The sequence below is a fragment of the Vulpes lagopus genome, chromosome 19, assembly GCF_018345385.1.
Source record: "Vulpes lagopus strain Blue_001 chromosome 19, ASM1834538v1, whole genome shotgun sequence".
Classification (NCBI taxonomy): domain Eukaryota; kingdom Metazoa; phylum Chordata; class Mammalia; order Carnivora; family Canidae; genus Vulpes; species Vulpes lagopus.
This window is the reverse complement of record NC_054842.1, coordinates 28824945-28843231: the sequence shown is the minus strand read 5'-3', so window position 1 is coordinate 28843231 and position 18287 is coordinate 28824945. Positions and strand designations below refer to the sequence as shown.

General features: G+C 34.5%; 1 protein-coding gene across 6 annotated transcripts in view; it reads right to left on the bottom strand.

Annotated features, from left to right (window-relative positions):
• ATP2C1 (ATPase secretory pathway Ca2+ transporting 1) overlaps positions 1-18287 on the bottom strand; it is a 171828-nt gene that overhangs the window by 57010 nt on the left and 96531 nt on the right. For all 6 annotated transcript variants that reach the window (XM_041734119.1, XM_041734118.1, XM_041734117.1 and 3 more), the window contains 4 exons: positions 6570-6725; positions 5371-5439; positions 4283-4358; positions 1422-1488 (listed from right to left, as the gene is read on the bottom strand). In XM_041734119.1, coding sequence (XP_041590053.1) covers positions 1422-1488; positions 4283-4358; positions 5371-5439; positions 6570-6725 — 368 coding nt within the window. The remainder of the gene's footprint in view (positions 1-1421; positions 1489-4282; positions 4359-5370; positions 5440-6569; positions 6726-18287) is intronic.

Below are 18287 nucleotides of genomic sequence, written 5' to 3'. Positions count from 1 at the left end.
TGTTTTTAACTAACTGGATTGATACCTTGTCTCTGTCTAGATTTAGACTTAAAATCCCTTCCCCTTGTACTTTGATAGCACTGCCCTGCTGTTCTCTAATGTAATCTAATGTTACTGTGGAGGAAGGGTTAATAAAATCCTTTTCCCTTCTGCATTTAATTAAATCCCTAGCTCTTTTCCCCTAGTGACCTGGTGAGGGTAGTTATGTCAACTATGTTGCTAGGCAACACTACTTATGATAAAGGGATCTCCTGATTGACTGTCTATGGAATGTTAAGAATTCTAATTATTTTACAGGAAGCCATCACTTTGGATTTCCTGAGTGTAGGTGACTCTTATAACTGGACACGTTTCTTGCAAGCATCCTGGAAAGTATATGTTTCCAGAGATGTTGGCTCCCATGGACGGACAATGAAACATTTTAACCTAGGGTAGCTCGCCCACACATAAGGTCATCCCAATCTCTTGTACCTGAAGCTGAACTGCTGCACAGACTCTCTCAGAAGAGTGCTGCCTTAAGTCGCCCCGCTGTTCAGGGCACAGGTACCAATTGTGACCTATGAAAGTCTTGTGAGTTTAGTAGTCTAAAAAGATCCTATGGTGGAAACTGCAGCTGCTGATGAGAAGTTTGATACCAGTCTAATTATCTTTCCTTTATAGAAAACCTAACTTGTTTAATTTAATAATGATGCACCTAGGTTGGGAGTTTTTTCCATCCTGCTGGGCATTTACATAATCCATACAAACTATAAAAATTTCATGTTTTGTTTTTGATTGAAAAATATTTATGTATCATTTCTTATATAATTTCTTCTTACCTCTTTTAAAACTCCTATCGGTTAGATATGGTATTTATTAAATTATTCTCTTCATTCTGTTTTAGACACTTTGCTCTATTTTTGTGGAGTCCTCTTTGGCTTTATATTATAGCCCTTAAATTCTATTTTCAATTTCAGCAATAAAAATCACAATTTCTAAAAACTTTTTGTTCTCTCTTCTGCAATAATCTGTATATCGTGAATGCATGTGTATCACAAATGCTTTCTAGTTTTCATTTTTCTGCTAGTTCTTGAATCTTCTGTTTTCCTCTGAGATTGACTATTCAATTTCTATTATTATGGTCTTTCTCTTTCATGCTGCTAGTTTTCAGTTACATAATCCTTAACTGTCTATTTATATATAAAAATGCAATCTTGGACTGATAACACCAGACATCCTGTACAGGTTTTATTCACTGCTATATATGTAGGTTTTCATTTTCCTAGAATTCATTTCAATATGTGAATTCTGGTATTTAATTAGAGACACTATACTCTTTTATGCTCGTATAATACTTCCATAATGGAACATAACCTATGCCTCTCAGAGAAATTATAGAGGGAAAAGAGATTTTAATTTATAAACAAATGATCAGAACTCACCTTACACTAATAGTAAACATTTCCAGGATATCTTTTCCTAGTAACCAGCCAACCAACATGATGATACCTGGAACAGAATCAAATAGTTATTTTTCCCTTTTATCTATAATCACATAAGTATAGATGGGATAGAATAACAAGCTGAGGACACAGCCAAAGAAGTCCCTTCACATAAAGTGCATCAGAAAAAAAAAAAAGAAAAAAGAAATAAAACAAAAAACAAAAACAAACAAAAAATAAAGTGCATCAGATCACAATTACAAGATTTTACAAAAATCCATTAAGCAGGAGTGATCAAACTAATGCTGCTTAAAGTTAATGCTACTTAACACACACACACACACACAGAGTTATACCTTCTATTGCCATTCCTGCCACCCTCCCTTAAAGCAGTATCTGAGGATTCCCACTATAAGAAAATATTACCAGTATTTTCATACAACGGGGGGGGGGGGGGGGGGGGGGGGCGGGGGGGGGTGTAGAGTGAGACACAGAGGTCTTCTATTTATTATCAGCTTTGCAAAAATAAACCCTGGAGCTTTACTTCTCATAACTAAATATCCAAGCAGTACATATAAAGTTTGTACTGCAAACAAAAGAATACTTAGGACTTGGCTCAGAGTGATATAGCTTACTTAAAATACCTAAAATTCCATTAACATTTAAAAATTACTACTTTTATGGCATGTACAAATAAAATCAATTAACATAAACCAAACAAAATACTCTCTGCTTTAATCTTTCTCTCTGAAATAAAGGGGGCACAGAGTGTACCACTGGTTTTGTGAGGAAAAAAAACACAGCATCAAGATTGTATTCTAGGTCAATATAAACATTTAAATAAGTTTTTTTTCATCTTTCTACAACTACAAAATCATAATCTAGATTGTGACTCTTTAAGATCCTATTTCCAATACTTTCTTGAGAAATTATGTCCAATGAACTATACCAGGGAAGCTATAATCTGTGGGCCTCCTTCATGCTTTTGTAAACAAAGGTTGCTGGAACATAGCCACATCCATTTGTTTATGTATTTTCTACGATTGCTTTCCTGCTGATGGCAGAGTTGAGTATTTCCATCAGAGAATGTTGAAAATACTTTGGTATGGACCAAAGGCTAAAAAAAAAAAAAAAGCCTGCAGACCTTTCATTTTGATCTTGACCTTTATCCTCTATCACAACAAAAAACATTATGCCCAATGAATTATATTCAAACCAGGTAATCATAAAGTTGAAAGATTTCTATCATTAAATGTGAGATAGTTTCACAGTAGAGCATTAGTATAACTGGGGAGATTTAATTGGCTACATGCCCTTAGATTTATCAAATTCCCTATAAATTCTGGAAAATAAACAGCAATAAATTAAGGGAGTATGAGAATATATATACACACTAGTTAAAAATGAGGAACGAAATACTTTTCTACCTTCTACTTTATGATGAAGACAGATGGATCAACAGAATTAATATTTAAATAATTTAGTTGAAACTGCATAACAAGTCTGCTTTAACTTAAAGCTGTATTACTGATTTTGAAACATTAGGCTAACAAGAATAATTAAAATAATAGCATGGAAAAATTAAAGGAGCAAGGACTCGAAAACTGATTCAAGTGTTTAATGTATGATAAAGATGTCATTTCAACTCAGTGAATATAGAATAGACTATAGAATTAATGGTATTGGGATAATTAAGTTTTGAGTAAAAATGTTATGAACTCTACCTTAAGTCTTATACTAAAATAAATTCTAAATAGTAAAATTAAGTGTCAAAGATAAAAACTAAAGTAGTAGATTAATGTTTAAATAGATATAAACATAAACACTTTCCACAACGTGGAGTTGGGACAGCTTTTACGAAGATAACAAAGACAAACTATAATTGCAGATATTGTTAATAGTACAATTATATCAGAATCTTAGGACACAAAGATATTTCAATTACAACTCTATCCTGTACTAAGTTTATTTTATTTATCCCTTAAGGGAATTTAAAATTTGGGAGGAAAATATTTAACAAAAGGATGGATATCCTAATTATATGAAGAGCTGTTACCAACCTAAGACTCAAGGGATAAGATAACAGATTGCAAGTCATAAAATAAAAAGGACCCATATACACAATGACAAAAGTGCTCAGTTTCTCTATAATGAATTGTGAAATAAAATAATGAGAAGTCTTTTATTCATCTGTTCATGACAACAAAGTGGGCAAGGGTGCTGGAAGAGAAATAACTCTGCCTTGCTGATGAAAGATATTATTTGGCAATATGAAACAAAAACTTTAAAAACATGGCAAACATGTCAAAAATCTAAAACTTGCGTGGATAATCTCTGATCCAATAGTTTTACTTTTAAGAATTTAATAAGATACCTGCACTGAAGAATCATTTATATAATTTTAAAATCTCAAAAAACAGAAATGTCTACAAGAGTTCTAAGATATTTTTTCCTACATAATGGAATACTATACAACCACCTATTTCATGACATCAATTCAATGAGCATCTATTTAATGACAAGGTGCTTATGAAGAAAATGTGAAACAGAAAAGGAAAAGTAGTCTATGAATCATACTATCCATTTTGTTGAAAACGAGAAAGACAAATACTAAAATATTTACAGAAATGCTCATTGATTATAATAATTACAGAGAGTTCTAACTTATCTTTGTAGAAAAGGACAATAGTTGGGGACTAGTTTTATAATTTTTAAAAAGTAGTAGCAATCTAAAAATTCATTAAATGAATAAATGTATGCATCTAGCTAAACTCCCCCTTCCCACTCAAAAAAGTAAACAATTTTAAAAACCTAAGTAAATAAGTAAATAGATGAGATATACATACTCACTCTTCTCTTACCTATTATACCAAAGGAGTAAAAGGAAAGCTGTTTTCCTAGAAGGTCCATGCTCTTCTGCAGAGGGGTTTTTGGTGCCTTGACAAATTAGAGAAGAGTGCAATAATCTAAAATTAGTGAAATACACTAGGTGCCAGGGACTCCGCTAAGTACTTGACATATTCATGCTCATTCCTTTTTTTTTTTTTTTTTCATGCTCGTTCTTAATATACCCATGATGTACACAACTCTCTCTTGGTAAGTATTACTCCTTTTATGAGGAAACTAAGGCTGAGACTTTTAAAAGCTTGTTTATTTGAAAAGGTCCATCATGGTCCTCATGCCTATTTTTGAGAAGAAGGCTATTCTCCCGATCAGCTTCTCCAGGACTTTATTACCATCAACTGCCCCCTCACTTTTCCAATCTTCTCCTTTCTGCATCCACAAACAAGCTTACAATCCAAGTCTTTTCCTCCAGTTTGCTCCCTGATCTGCTACTGCTAACTCCCTTCTCTAGCACTCCCTCACTGCCAAGCTTCTGGGAATGGCTTTACACACTGCATCACATAGTGGAATCTTGGCAGGTTACCTAAGAAATCCACATGATTTGGAGAGAATATGACATTTGTAGAATGCAACTTCCTTTTATATACATAAGGAAGTACTTTCAATGAGAGAACTAATCTGTAATATCCTTAAACAAGAATATCTTCCAGGTTATTTTACTTTGCAATTTTTTCCCCATTACTTGGAATTATATAAAGTTGGGAATTTGAACAAGACAAATATACTATTTAATAATTTTTTAAATTAATATGATAAAGCTAATTTTTAAAAAGAATAGGCCCTATAAATAATTGGCTATAAACCTTTTTCTCCTATAAACAATGAGCATCAAAATGTTTTAGCATATTAGCAATGTCAACTCAAGCCCTTTCAAATACAGTCTTTCTAATTACGTTTCTAAACACTGACAACTGAGTGATATTCCAAATAAAATACTACTTTCAACAGTACATAAAATAATCCACCAATATTTTCTGTCCCTCTACTTACAATGGAGAATTTTAGATTTGAAATTAAAATATCATTAACACAACTAAGTACTTACTTCTTCTGCTTGCATCATCTTAAAAACCTCTCCAAATTCAGAATTTTCTCCTGTTCCAATGACAATACCCTAAAAGAAAAAACAGGAGAACAACATTTACTTTCAGATGGAATCACCTCTCTTGAGTAAAACCAAAAACTCTTACTTTCTCCAAAACCTTGTCCACGGTCAAGACAACTAACACACATATCCAAGGTTCCCTTAGCAAATTAACTTTGTGATAGTACTACAGATCACTAGTATTTATGCCTCACCATATAAGCCTTCACCCAATTCTGAGACTCATTCTTCGTTTCTTTTTATTAAAGATTTTTTATTGATTGATTCATGAGAGACACAGGCAGAGGGGGAAGCAGGCTTCTCCACAGGGATCCCAAAGCAGGACTCGATCCCCAGACCCCGGGATCACACCCTGAGCCAACGGCAGATGCTCAACTGCTGCGCCACCCAGGTGTCCCTCTGAGGCTCATTCTTTGTCTATATTAATATTTCTGAAATTCAAAACTGTCTTATACTCAAGAGAGGCTTAATGTAGTTTATTTTTCCCTTCAAATGCTACTGAATCATGTCTTTTATATTTGTGAATCCAGGAAAAAGAATAGCTAAAATCCATCATTAAGTGAATGATATGTGGACAGAATATTACAGCCAGTACCATTATCAATTAAATTAAAATTTTATTTAGCTAGTAATGAACATATCCATGTACTGCTGTTTCTATCTAAAATAAACAAATGAAAAAAAAATGGCTACTGAGGACTATGTTTTTAAAGGCTCCATTATCGGGCAGCCTGGTGGCTCAGCAGTTTAGCACCACCTTTAGCCCAGGGACTGATCCTGGATACCCAGGATCAAGTCCCATGTCAGGCTCCCTGCATGGAGCCTGCTTCTCCCTCTGCCTGTGTCTCTGCCTCTCTCTGTGTGTGTCTCTCATGAATAAATAAATAAAATCTTTTAAAAAATAAAATAAATAAATAAAGACTCCATTATCTGGCAAATGGCAGAACTATGGAATATTATGCCTCAGGGACATAGCTTCTTAGTCTCACACACAGTGGCCACAAGTTAGATTCAATTCTGTCATTTCTTTGTCATATATTTTTAAAAGAACCACATAAAATTAGCAAAATAGAACTAAAACAAAAAAAAAGGTTGAAAACAAAGGAACTACTACTTTAAAAACAAGAGGAAAAAATTACCTTTGCTTTGCCACATCTGACCAGTGTTCCCATGAAAGCAATGTTACTTCTTGATGCAAGATCTCCATTAGTTGCAGCTGGCTGAGGAGCGGTCACCTTAGAACAAGGTGTTGTCTCTCCTGTCAAGCTAGATTCATCAATGGAAAGATCCACAGCCTTGGAGAATATAAAGCACTCCATTAAGTTCAAGTTTGAAGATTCTGCTACATTTAATATCTGAAGAGTTTGTAACCATCACTTCTTCCTCAAATATCCCCTAATAATTACTCAAATATTTTATTATATCCATTACTCTAAGAAGACTCAGAACAAGTACAACCATATTTAAAATATGAAGTGAAGTCAACAAAATCCGACATGCAAAATAAATGCTACACTGGGAGATAAAATTAGCAAATTTCAAAATTCAACTAGAGAAAAAGAACACTAGCTGAGATTTGACTTTATCTAGAGAAAACAATTCTCATGATAAAGTATTACTTCCTAATTTTGCCATGCTCTGAAGTTACAAAAATGTGTTTGGCAAATTAAAAAAAAAAAAAAAAAAAGCTACCTAGAAAGAGAAATATAAATACAAGATATAAAAAGGTACTGAGAAAGAAATCATTTCATCATTTTGGGCTCAATTTTCATGAAACTAAGAAACTTGCTATATATATATATACATCCTTACATTGAACCCAATGTAGATCAGCAAAAATCAAAAACGCATATAATGTTTCCATGCAGATCATGAATATCATATTAGATTTCATCCAGGCAACAGGATTCAATTCTAAGGGTTTCAGCCCTAACACAATTTCACTCCTAATACAATTAAGTTTTAACCTACCCTAGCATGCAGAAAAAAAGAGAAAAGAAAGAAAAAAGAAAGAAAAAAGGAAGGAATGGAGGGAGGGAGGAGGGAGGAGGGAGGGAGGAAGGGAGGGAGGGAGGGAGGGAGGGAGGGAGGGGGGAAGGAATCCTCATTTTATATGTGAGAAACACTGCAGATGTGACCTGGCTTTGTTTCTGAAAGTATGAACCACAGAACAATAGTTCCAAGGATGTTCAAAGACACAGAGTATAATGCAATTGGCAGATCACACACACACACACACACACACACACACACACACACACACAGAATGGGTACCAAATTCAAATAAGTTTTGGAAATACTGAGTTAAGAGCTAAACAGCTTCCTCTACTTAGGTAGTGCTTCCGTAAACCTTCAACAGGTCAGTGTGAATAACCTCAAATGGAATACAGATACAACAGGGGTTGTCAAAGTGCAGTCCCACATAACCAAAATTACCTCTCCCTACCTTTTCAGAACTTGTTAGAAATTCACTACCCTACTTCAAATATGGAGGTGGGCAGGGTAAACCTAAAAGACTGTATTTATAAGCCATGCAGGTGATTCTGAGGCATACTTTGAGAATCAATGAATAGTATTTCACAAATTTCTTTGAACCTTTTTATTCCAGAAGGTCTTATCCTAGGGTCTTTAAGACACTTTGAGAAACTAGGACCCAGTGCATGGTATTACTCATTTTACAAGTTAATTCACTCACCCAAAAAATATATTATTGGCTACCTTAACTGTGTACCAGGCACTGAGATAGATTCTAGAAAAGAAACAAGATAAGGGAATAAACCAAGAGCAATTAAATGACTCTACAGTCTTTTTGCTATTATAAATTGAGCCGGTGTTCTCAATTAGGCCTCTTGATTGACAGCACATACTATGTACAAAATACTCTAAACCTGGACTCCTGCTGGGTTTTGGCGGGGGGGGGGGGGGGGGAGGCGGTAGGCGGCAGATAATAAACCTCAACTTTTAAATGGTTCATTTTTTTCATCAAGATAAATATCTCATAGAAAATATTAAAAACTGGCACAGCCCAGATGGCTCAGTGGTTTAGCGCTGCCTTCAGCCCAGGGCGTGATCCTGGAGACCCGGGATCGAGTCCCACGTTGGGCTCCCTGCATGGAGCCCACTTCTCCCTCTGCCTGTCTGTCTGTCTCTCTCTCTCTCTCTCTCTTTCTCTCTCTCTCTGTCTCTTATGAATGAATAAATAAAAATCTTAAAAAAAAAAAGAAAATATTAAAAACTGGCTAGTAAATTATATCTTAATTCATCAATCTCATTGATTCATTCACTTAACAAATATTTATTAATGCCAGACCCTGTATTATTATATTATACACAGTGGGAATCAGCAGTAAACAAAACTAAGTTCCTGCCCTCAGCTCTTATTCTTATGGGAAAGTATCTAAAAATAAGCAAACAAGAATATGTAATATAATACCTGATAGTGAGGAAAAAATGCATTAGGATGGAGAGTGACATTTTAGATAAAGGAGAGAACATCTAACAAAAGTAGGTGACCCTTTTGTAGAACCGTGATTAACCCGAGGGCCCAAGGATGGGCCACAATCAGGATGAAAGGGATCTAGGCAAAGAAAGCAAAAAATACAAAGACTATGAGGTATGAGGGTAGGAATATGCCTGGTGTGTTCCAGTGCTAGGCAGACACATAATTTTGCAAATATAATCAAGAGCTTACAGATTAGATCATAAAGCTAAAAAATGTTCGGAATGAAAATAAATTATATCACGTAATTTCAAAGAGACTAAACTGTGTTAGTATTTCTGGAAGTTTAATAGCATGTAAATGTTATAGATTTTACTATCAAAATCAGCACATAAAAAGTTTTCCTTAAAGCACAGATTGCTAGTCCTTAAGTCTTTAAAAAGCTTCCCATTTTCTATAATTATGTATACAAACACAGGCCAGGAATATCTGGTTTCATTACTTTAGTCCAACTACAAAATTTTTTTTCCAACTACAAAAAAATTTTTAAAACCCACCATGTTCAAAGGAAAAGGAATTTTTCTTTATTAAGGGAACATATTTATTTGACTTTTCTTTCCAAATTAAACTTAGACTAAATAATTTTTCACACTAATATATTCTATTACCAAGGTAAAAAAAAAAAAAAAGGCTAGGTCATCCTCCAAAGATGATACAAGTACTAAAAACAATCAACTAACATTTCACTGCTTACTATCTCTGAAAGGCACTTTGCTACATACCTATGCTAAATTATCTACTATCAACTACTTAGCTACTAACAACTCCAATGAAGCAGGTACCATTATTATCATCCCCTCCTATTTTAAAGACACTTTGAAAGGTTAAGTAATTCGCCCAACATCACACAAATAGTAAGCTATGGAGGGAGATAAAACCCAAACGCTGACGATGAACTCCAAATTCCTGTTAACTATTTAGAGAATCAATTTGCAAACTATTTCTCTTCTCTAGTTTTGTTAGTACTTCTAGAAGACATTAAAATATATTTAAAAATTATGTATTTTTTTGAATTGCAAATCAAACAAAAAAGTTTTTATTTAGCAAGCTCTTCTCTAATGCTTGCTATAAAAAATCAAAACTGTATGTAATTTTCTGACTCTTAATTAGAAATGAGACCTGCTAATTTTAAAAACAATTAACTTACGAATATCTATAGAACTTCTCTCTGAGGAAAGCAAAATTAATGTTTTCCCACTGAAGACTTTCAACTTTTTATTTTTAGACTTTCAACTTTAAACATAAATTTTAAACATGGATAAATACTAACATGTAGTGGCTGCCTATTAAAACGAAGAATATGAAAATAATCTGACTTTTAAAAAGGAAGGGAAGCATAGCTTTATTAGCTCTGTCAGTGACCTAGCTCTTCAGTGTCAACCTTAGCGGTTCAATAACCATTTAATAGAAACTTTTGTTCAAATCATGGTTTTCTACAAAAAAGAGACATCATTTTTAGCACAATATCATCAATTCTGTCTACTGTAGAAACTCATGTGGGGAAAAAAAGGAGTTTTAGATCTTTATTCATATATAATATATACAACTATTTATAATTATTATATATTAATATATAATTATTTGTGTTATTTATAGTGTACATAAATATAAATTGTAACTTTGTAGATAAGATCAAAAATATTTTTTCAGTGGGGCACCTGGCTGGCTTTTCAGGGTTGTGAGTTCAAGCCCCACGTTAGGCCTAGAGCTTAATTAAAAAAATATATATATTGATAAAATTTGTCCAAATCATACAATATAGCAAACTGCACAGATCTCAACTGTCTGCTGAGCAGGAATTATTTTTTAAATTTTATTTATTTAAGTAATCTCTATATCCAATGTGGAGCTCAAACTTAAGACCCAAGATCAAGAGTTGCATTCTCTTCTGACTGAGCCAGTCAGGTGCCCTGAACAAGACTATTTTTTAAGTTATAACTTATTTTCTCTTAATGGTGATTACAAGAGTTTCCACAGGAGGGAGTGAGGGGAAGGAAGTCATTTCCAAGAAGGTGGTATTTAATGAATTAGGCAAGCCTATTACAGTTTAACAAAGTCACAATTTAACAAAGTCACAATTTAATTCATCTGAGAAGATATTAGAGTCACTTATCCGCTGCATTTATGAGAAAGGGAAAGGTGGGATATGATGAAATTAAAGAACCAGCCAGCTCCATGCCTTCTAGCCAAAGTTTAAACATTAAACCTTCAGAAGAACTGTTAATAAATAGGGAAACTGATTATGTTTCACTTTCTCTTCATTATTCCTCAGGCTAGAGATGTGAATAAAGACACAACACAGTTCAAAAGTCAGAATATAAATAACAATCAAAATGCATACATAATATGTATCTGAATATTTAACACCTACAGAATAGAAATGGTTGAAAAACTTCATAGGATTAACCTATACAACATTAGGCAGAAAGAAATTACGAGCCAAAGTCACAGTTTTCCTGAAAAGCAACAAAAAACAACTGCTTAAAAAAATTATAGATAATATGGAACAACTGGCAACTACAAATAAGTTCTTAAACTAAAGAAAGGCTTGTTATATTGTATGCTGCTAAATCAATTACTTCTCTAGTCTAGATTAAAAGCAAATCAGAAATGGCTTTTCCCCCAGAAGAGAATTCCAAACTAATCATCTGCAGCTGACTAATCACGACAAAATTTCTTACTTTTGGTCTCAAAAATTAAGATTCCTCTTACTGTTTATTCAAATGAAGGAAAATGTAATTAAAACTTCTTCATGAGTTCTAGTTTATTAACAATCAAAGCCTAACTGCCTAAAGTAGGGAAACTGAAGGAACTCCATTTTAGAAAACTCCATCTCTGCTATTTTTCTGTTAGCCCTCATTTACTCACGTTCTGTATTTTGTTTCTGAATCAGCCAAAGAGGCCGTGTTCCCATTTCAAGGAGGTAGCAAGAAAGTTAACATTCTCTCAGTTTTGACCTAGGCCCCAAACACCTGACAACATCCAAGAAGAGCCAGAGCCAGATCCCAAACACATTCTAGGACATTAGCTTTGAACAAACCTCAGCTCACACTGGCATCAACATCCTCTACTTTCAGTCACTTATGGAATAACACCTATTGTTCACCTGACACTCACCTCTGATTGGACCCTACTCAGAATTCCTGAAGGACCACATACCCTAGACCTCTTTCTAATATAAACTCCTAACTCCAAACAACAAGACTCATTCTCCTCTCCTTTCCAAGTCTCCCACTCTGTCTGCTATTCTCTCTCACTCACACTATTCAATAGACTCTGTTTTCACTTTCTCCTACTCATACTTGATTTCTATCCTGGCATGAAGCTGCTCCCAGTGGAAGCATCCACTGGGTTTTTGGATCCAGCCTACCCACATGACCACCAAGTGTTACAAATTACTAAAAAGGTCTACATGAAATGGATTTTATCCCATGATAGATATTTACATGAACTATTAAACTTTCTGACTTACGTGCCAGAAAGATTCAATGTGATCAAGTTGCTAATAACTTAAAGACCAGTATTTGGTTAACAATGATTTCTAGGATATTTCGCTAAGACTATGAAAAGAAATCAAATTTCAAAAAGGGATCTACTTTTCCAACAGTCCTTTCCTACCAGTATGAAATGAGATCTTAAAACAAAGAGACTGTAAGTCTCACTTCAAACCCTCCCATATTGTCTCTTAAATTCTCAACAGTTAAGAGAAAAAAGTTTTCTCTTTAAAATTTTAAACATAAATAGCAGTCCTCAGCTCACACTGCTTTTTAACCAATGATCTATAAAAATCAGACAAAACACTAAGCACAGCTCAAGCTTATACAATCTAAGAGAACATTCCCAGTGTTCTACATATGGATGGGTTTTCCAAGCTGTATAACAACAATACTACTTCAGAAATATACATTTATACGTAATATAAATATATATTTATATATATGTGTTTAACCTGTCTTTTTAGTAAATAGGAACGTTTCTAAATTCCACAAAACACCATATACCTTCTCCAATATTCTACTCAATTTCTTTTGACAGCTAATTAAAAAATGCTTTTTTTTTTTTTACAAATCTGTATATAAGTTAATAATTCAGAAACTTTTAAAAGCAAAGTTTCAGTGGAAAATTACAATAAGAGAGGGAGTAACAAACTGCAAATCAATTTATCAAATTGACCTATCAAAAAAATACACTAAATTTTTGATATAAAAACTGGTGAATAGGGCACTCAAAGAATTGGTCCCTGTACTAATCATAGGCTGGCAAAAACTGACAGAATCAACTCTAGAATCAAAACCTTAAAACAACCAAGGAAGTGCTTAATGAAGAAAAAGCTGAATTTTGGTAAGAAGGCACTGTGGCATTTCTGTTTACATATCAACTATTCCCCACTGCCCAGAGAAGCAGTGCTGGCTGTGGGGACAGAAGCTTTTCTTTCTGTTGCAGCTTACTGGCAGTTGGGGGCTTAAAAAAAGACTTCGTTCTTAAAATACTGTACTTATGTGTTTAACCTGTCTGGCAGTTCCTTGGGGGACTGGTGCAGAAGCTAATATTTATTTCACAACCTCACTCCAGCGCAGCTACAGTGACTTTCTGGGTGTCTGCCAAAAGATTAAGGACATAAACTAGCAGGGAAGTGACTAGGAATAAGGCAAGCAGCAAACACAACCAAAAGACTGGGAGAAAGAAGCTGAGGAGGTTTTGTGAGAGAATAAAGGCTTGGAAGGGCTGCCACATATACCAGGGAAGACAGAGTGAAAAATACATGCCTATAAACAGCTGTGTGCTCAGAAAGACCTGAGAAGATCTTGGACTTGCACCCTGATAGATCTGTGGATTTGGCATAAGCAAGTGAAGGTGAAGGCAGCATTGTAGACAGACAAGGCTCAATGATCAAGAGGTGCCCCAACACGGGGATCCCTGGGTGGCTCAGGAGTTTAGTGCCTGCCTTTGGCACAGGGCATGATCCTGCAGTCCTGGGATCAAGTCCCACATCAGGCTTCCTGCATGGAGCCTGCTTCTCCCTCTGCCTGTGTCTGCCTCGCTCTATTTCTCTGTCTCTCATGAATAATAAAATATTAAAAAAAAAAAGAAAAAAGATGCCCCAACTCAAAGATAAGCTACAAAGACCAGGAGAATAATAATTGATTTTCCTCTTTGGATTGAGAAAGATAAGGCTGACTGCTGAGATAATGGACAGAAACATCAGTGACCACACACAAAAAGAATACAGTCTTTGGAAAAAAAAAAAAAAAAAGTAATTTTTTTAAAGAAAAATCACTAAAATTCAACCACTGCAACTCTTAACAATCGAAAACAAACCTTGAGGAAAGGTAGAATCTAATGTACAGCATTACGACAGTATAACATTCAAAATACAAAGTTTTCAAGAAAAAAATCAAAAATACAAAAACTATGACCTATTCACAAAATATGAACTGACAGAAATCGTCAAGGCCAGACTGAACTTACTAAAAAGACTTTAAATCAACTGTCTTAAATATGCTCAATAAAGTAAAGAATACCATGAACAGAAAACTAAAGGAAATCAGGAAAACAATTTTTTTTTAATTTTTTTTTTAATTTATTCATGATAGGGGATCCCTGGGTGGCGCAGCGGTTTGGCGCCTGCCTTTGGCCCAGGGCGCGATCCTGGAGACCCGGGATCGAATCCCACGTCAGGCTCCGGGTGCATGGAGCCTGCTTCTCCCTCTGCCTGTGTCTCTGCCTCTCTCTCTCTCTCTCTCTCTCTCTCTGTATGACTATGATAAATAAATAAAAATTAAAAAAAAAATTAAAAAAAAATTTATTCATGATAGTCACAGAGAGAGAGAGAGACAGAGACAGAGGCAGAGAGAGAAGCAGGCTCCATGCACCGGGAGCCCGATGTGGGATTCGATCCCGGGTCTCCAGGATCGTGCCCTGGGCCAAAGGCAGGCGCCAAACCACTGCGCCACCCAGGGATCCCCTGGAAAACAATTTTTTTAAAAAGACTATCAATTAAGAGAAAGAAAATATAAAAAGGAAACAAACAGAAATCCTGATGCTCAAAGTACAAGTGAAATGGTAAGTTCCCTGGAGAGGGTTCAACAGCAGATCTGAACAAGGAGGAAAAACTATGAGCAAACAAAAAGATAGGACAATTGAAATTAACCAGTCTAAAGGATAAAGAGAAAAAAAATAAAGAAAAATGAACAGAGCTTAAGGTACCTGTTCAAGCATACCAACATAAGTATAATATGAGTCTCAGAGGGGAAAACAAAGAAATGGGCAGAAAGAATATTTGAAGAGATAACGAATGAAAATTTCCCAAATTTCAGTAAGACATGATTCTATATATCAAAGAAGCTCAATAAACTCCAAATAGAAAACACTCAAAGCCATCTAGACTTATGGACATAATTAAACTCTTGAAAGACAAAGACACAATCTTTAAAACAACAAAGGGGAAGCAACTCATCATGTACTCCTCAATAAGATTAGCAGCCATTTCTTATTAGAAACCATGGAGGCCAGGACCAGCAGACCTATCTAAAGTGATGAAAGGAAAAAAAAAAAAAAATAAAAGATCAAAAAGAAGTCTACACCCAGCAAAACTATCTTTCAAAAATGAAGAAAAATTAAGACATTCCCACTTAAACAAAAGCTAAAAAAATGCATTGCTAGCAGACATGCCCAGAAGAAAGGCTAAAGGAGAATCCTTCAAGCTAAAACAAAAAGAAAGTAGAAAGTAACTCAAAGTCAAATGAAGAAATAACAACTCCAGTAAAGGTTACTATACAAGGAAATATAAATGCCAACATTATTGTATTCTGACTTTGTAATTCCTCCATTTTTCCTATCTGATTTATATAAAATACTTATTATAAATGTATGGTTAATGGGCACAGAATGCATAAAAATGTAATTTGTGACAACATAAAGGTGGAAGAAAAGTAAGCTGTATAGAAGCTAAGTTTTTGCATGCTATTAAAGTTGGTATCAATTCAAAACACTGTTTTAAATTTAGGACATTAACTGTAATCCACATCATTACCACTAAGGAAATATGTAAAACGTATACAGAAAAAAAATTCAGTAAGTAATCAAAGTATATTTTTTAAAAATATCAAACAAAAAAAGGAGACTGGAGAAAGTGAGGAACATAACAAATATAGCACATATAGAAAACAAATAGCAAAATTGCATAAGAAAGTCCTCTATAAATAATCACTTTAAATATAAATTTAAATATAAATGTAATATAAATTTACATTTGTGTGGTATATACATACAATGGAATATCATTTGGCAATAAAAAGCAATGAAATACTGATACATGCTACACATGGATGAACCCTGAAAACACTGTTAACTGAAAGAAGCCAGAAACAAAAGGCTACATATTATTTAATTCCACTTATAATGAAATGTCCAGAATAGGCACATGTATACAGACACAACAAGCAATTTAGTGGATATAAGGCTCTGGGGCAGGGTAGAGAATATAGTGAATGGTGATGGTCGCACAACTCAGACTATATAGAAAGCCACTGAATAATGGATTTTAAACGTGTAAATTGTTTTGAATGTGAGTTATATCTCAATGAAGTTGTGCTTTGTTTTTTTTAATCTTTTTATATGTGGCAGATAGGCCAGAACCAAGATGATTCCTATGTACCTTAAAAGTTAGGATATAATGCCCTGGGGCAACTCTCTGTCACAATGAAAAAACAGAGACCTATAAACAGTTAAGTGGATTATCTAAGCTCACATGGTCAATTCATAAGACATATTTTATTCCTTGAATCACAGTTGTTTACAAGTTGGTGTCTCCCAGTAGAAAGTGTCTTTTTTCATATCCTAGCTCTGAAGCCTCATACAGTGTTCTATACACAATACTGAAACAAAGCGCCTAAAATGACCTCATGACACACACCAATTTCCAAAGAGAGGCATTACATTTTGCCTAAGTTAGCTCCATTACCAAATTAAGTAAATTTAACCTATCATTACATGTGCTTACATTCCAGCAAATGTTTGAAAGGATTTTTTTCAAAAAGCACTGCAAATGAAATTAGAATCTGAGTTTCACCAGAATATCAAGCTTTTCACTGAGTAAATGGAAAATACATTTGTAACTCAATAAGTCACAATGCTCTGACACAGAAAGATAGCTCCTATCTAATGAAATTAGCCAACACAGAGAACAGTGCTTGTTAGTGGTTCTTACCAAAAGTGTGCACAAAACTGTATGCTTTACAGAAAGGGACATAAAGGCTAAGTAAGGTTTCTGTCAAGAAGACTCTTTGACTCCTTCCATTGGTAGATAGCCAAAATAGATCTGTGCTCATTATCTTTGGTTTTCACTTGGGAACTAAGGAATAGGAAGAAACAGCCCTGAAGACACCAAAAACTTAGTTGAAATATTATCCTATAACAAAATACATGGATTCGTGAGGTTAAAAGCTTCACTATATAATGCCAATTGGTTTATTTTAAGTTTGGATTTCTGAGCATGGCCCCAGTGGGCTTTGACTCCTAGTGGAGATATCTTTTGGCTCAGGTTTAAATGGTCCAATTAATAATCTAGGATCATAAAAATTGCTAATTCTTGGCCATCAGGCATATAACTGGTAGTTCTCATTAGAAAATTTGATACTTTTAGAAAATCATATCAAAAACTAAAAAAAAAAAAAAAAAAAAAAAGAAGGCAGCTGTATCATGTCTAGATCTTGAGGATAACTTCAAAGAATGATATAGGCTAACCACAAGCAAGGGAGCCACAAAAGAAAGTGTCAATGGAATTAATCATTCAGAACTTCAAATAAAAGAAAATCTTAGATTTTCAGGCAACATTTCAGGCTTAGAAAGTTAAACCTAAGAGAGGTAAAATATTTTCAACAAAAAAATGAAACCCTCTTTTCCCTTCACTCTTACTGTTTTCTCTTACAAAGACTTCTTGGTACAAACATTGATACAGACTTTAGCTGCAACAATAAGTAAAATACGCTACATTTCCAAAAAGGCAAAATGTACTATTATGTAGGTACGGTGTATAAGACTCCTTCACCTAAAGTCATAGTCTGACCAATCCATTAACAATCACCAATTAATGGTCAAGTGGTGTCTATTCTCAGATACTATTAAAAATTAAAATAAGGGAAAAAACTGGAAAACATACCCATAGCTCAATTCCTCTAAATTTTACTGTCCCAGCTCCACCACTGACTCTAAGGCTCCTAAGCTGGCAAGGTTACTGTCACCGACACATACTGGTTCATTCCCTGGCTATGGAAAATGAGTCAGGCAAGAGAACAAAATGCAGAATTCCTAAAGTCATCAAAATTAATCTTCCTTGAAAAGGATTTACAAAGGACAG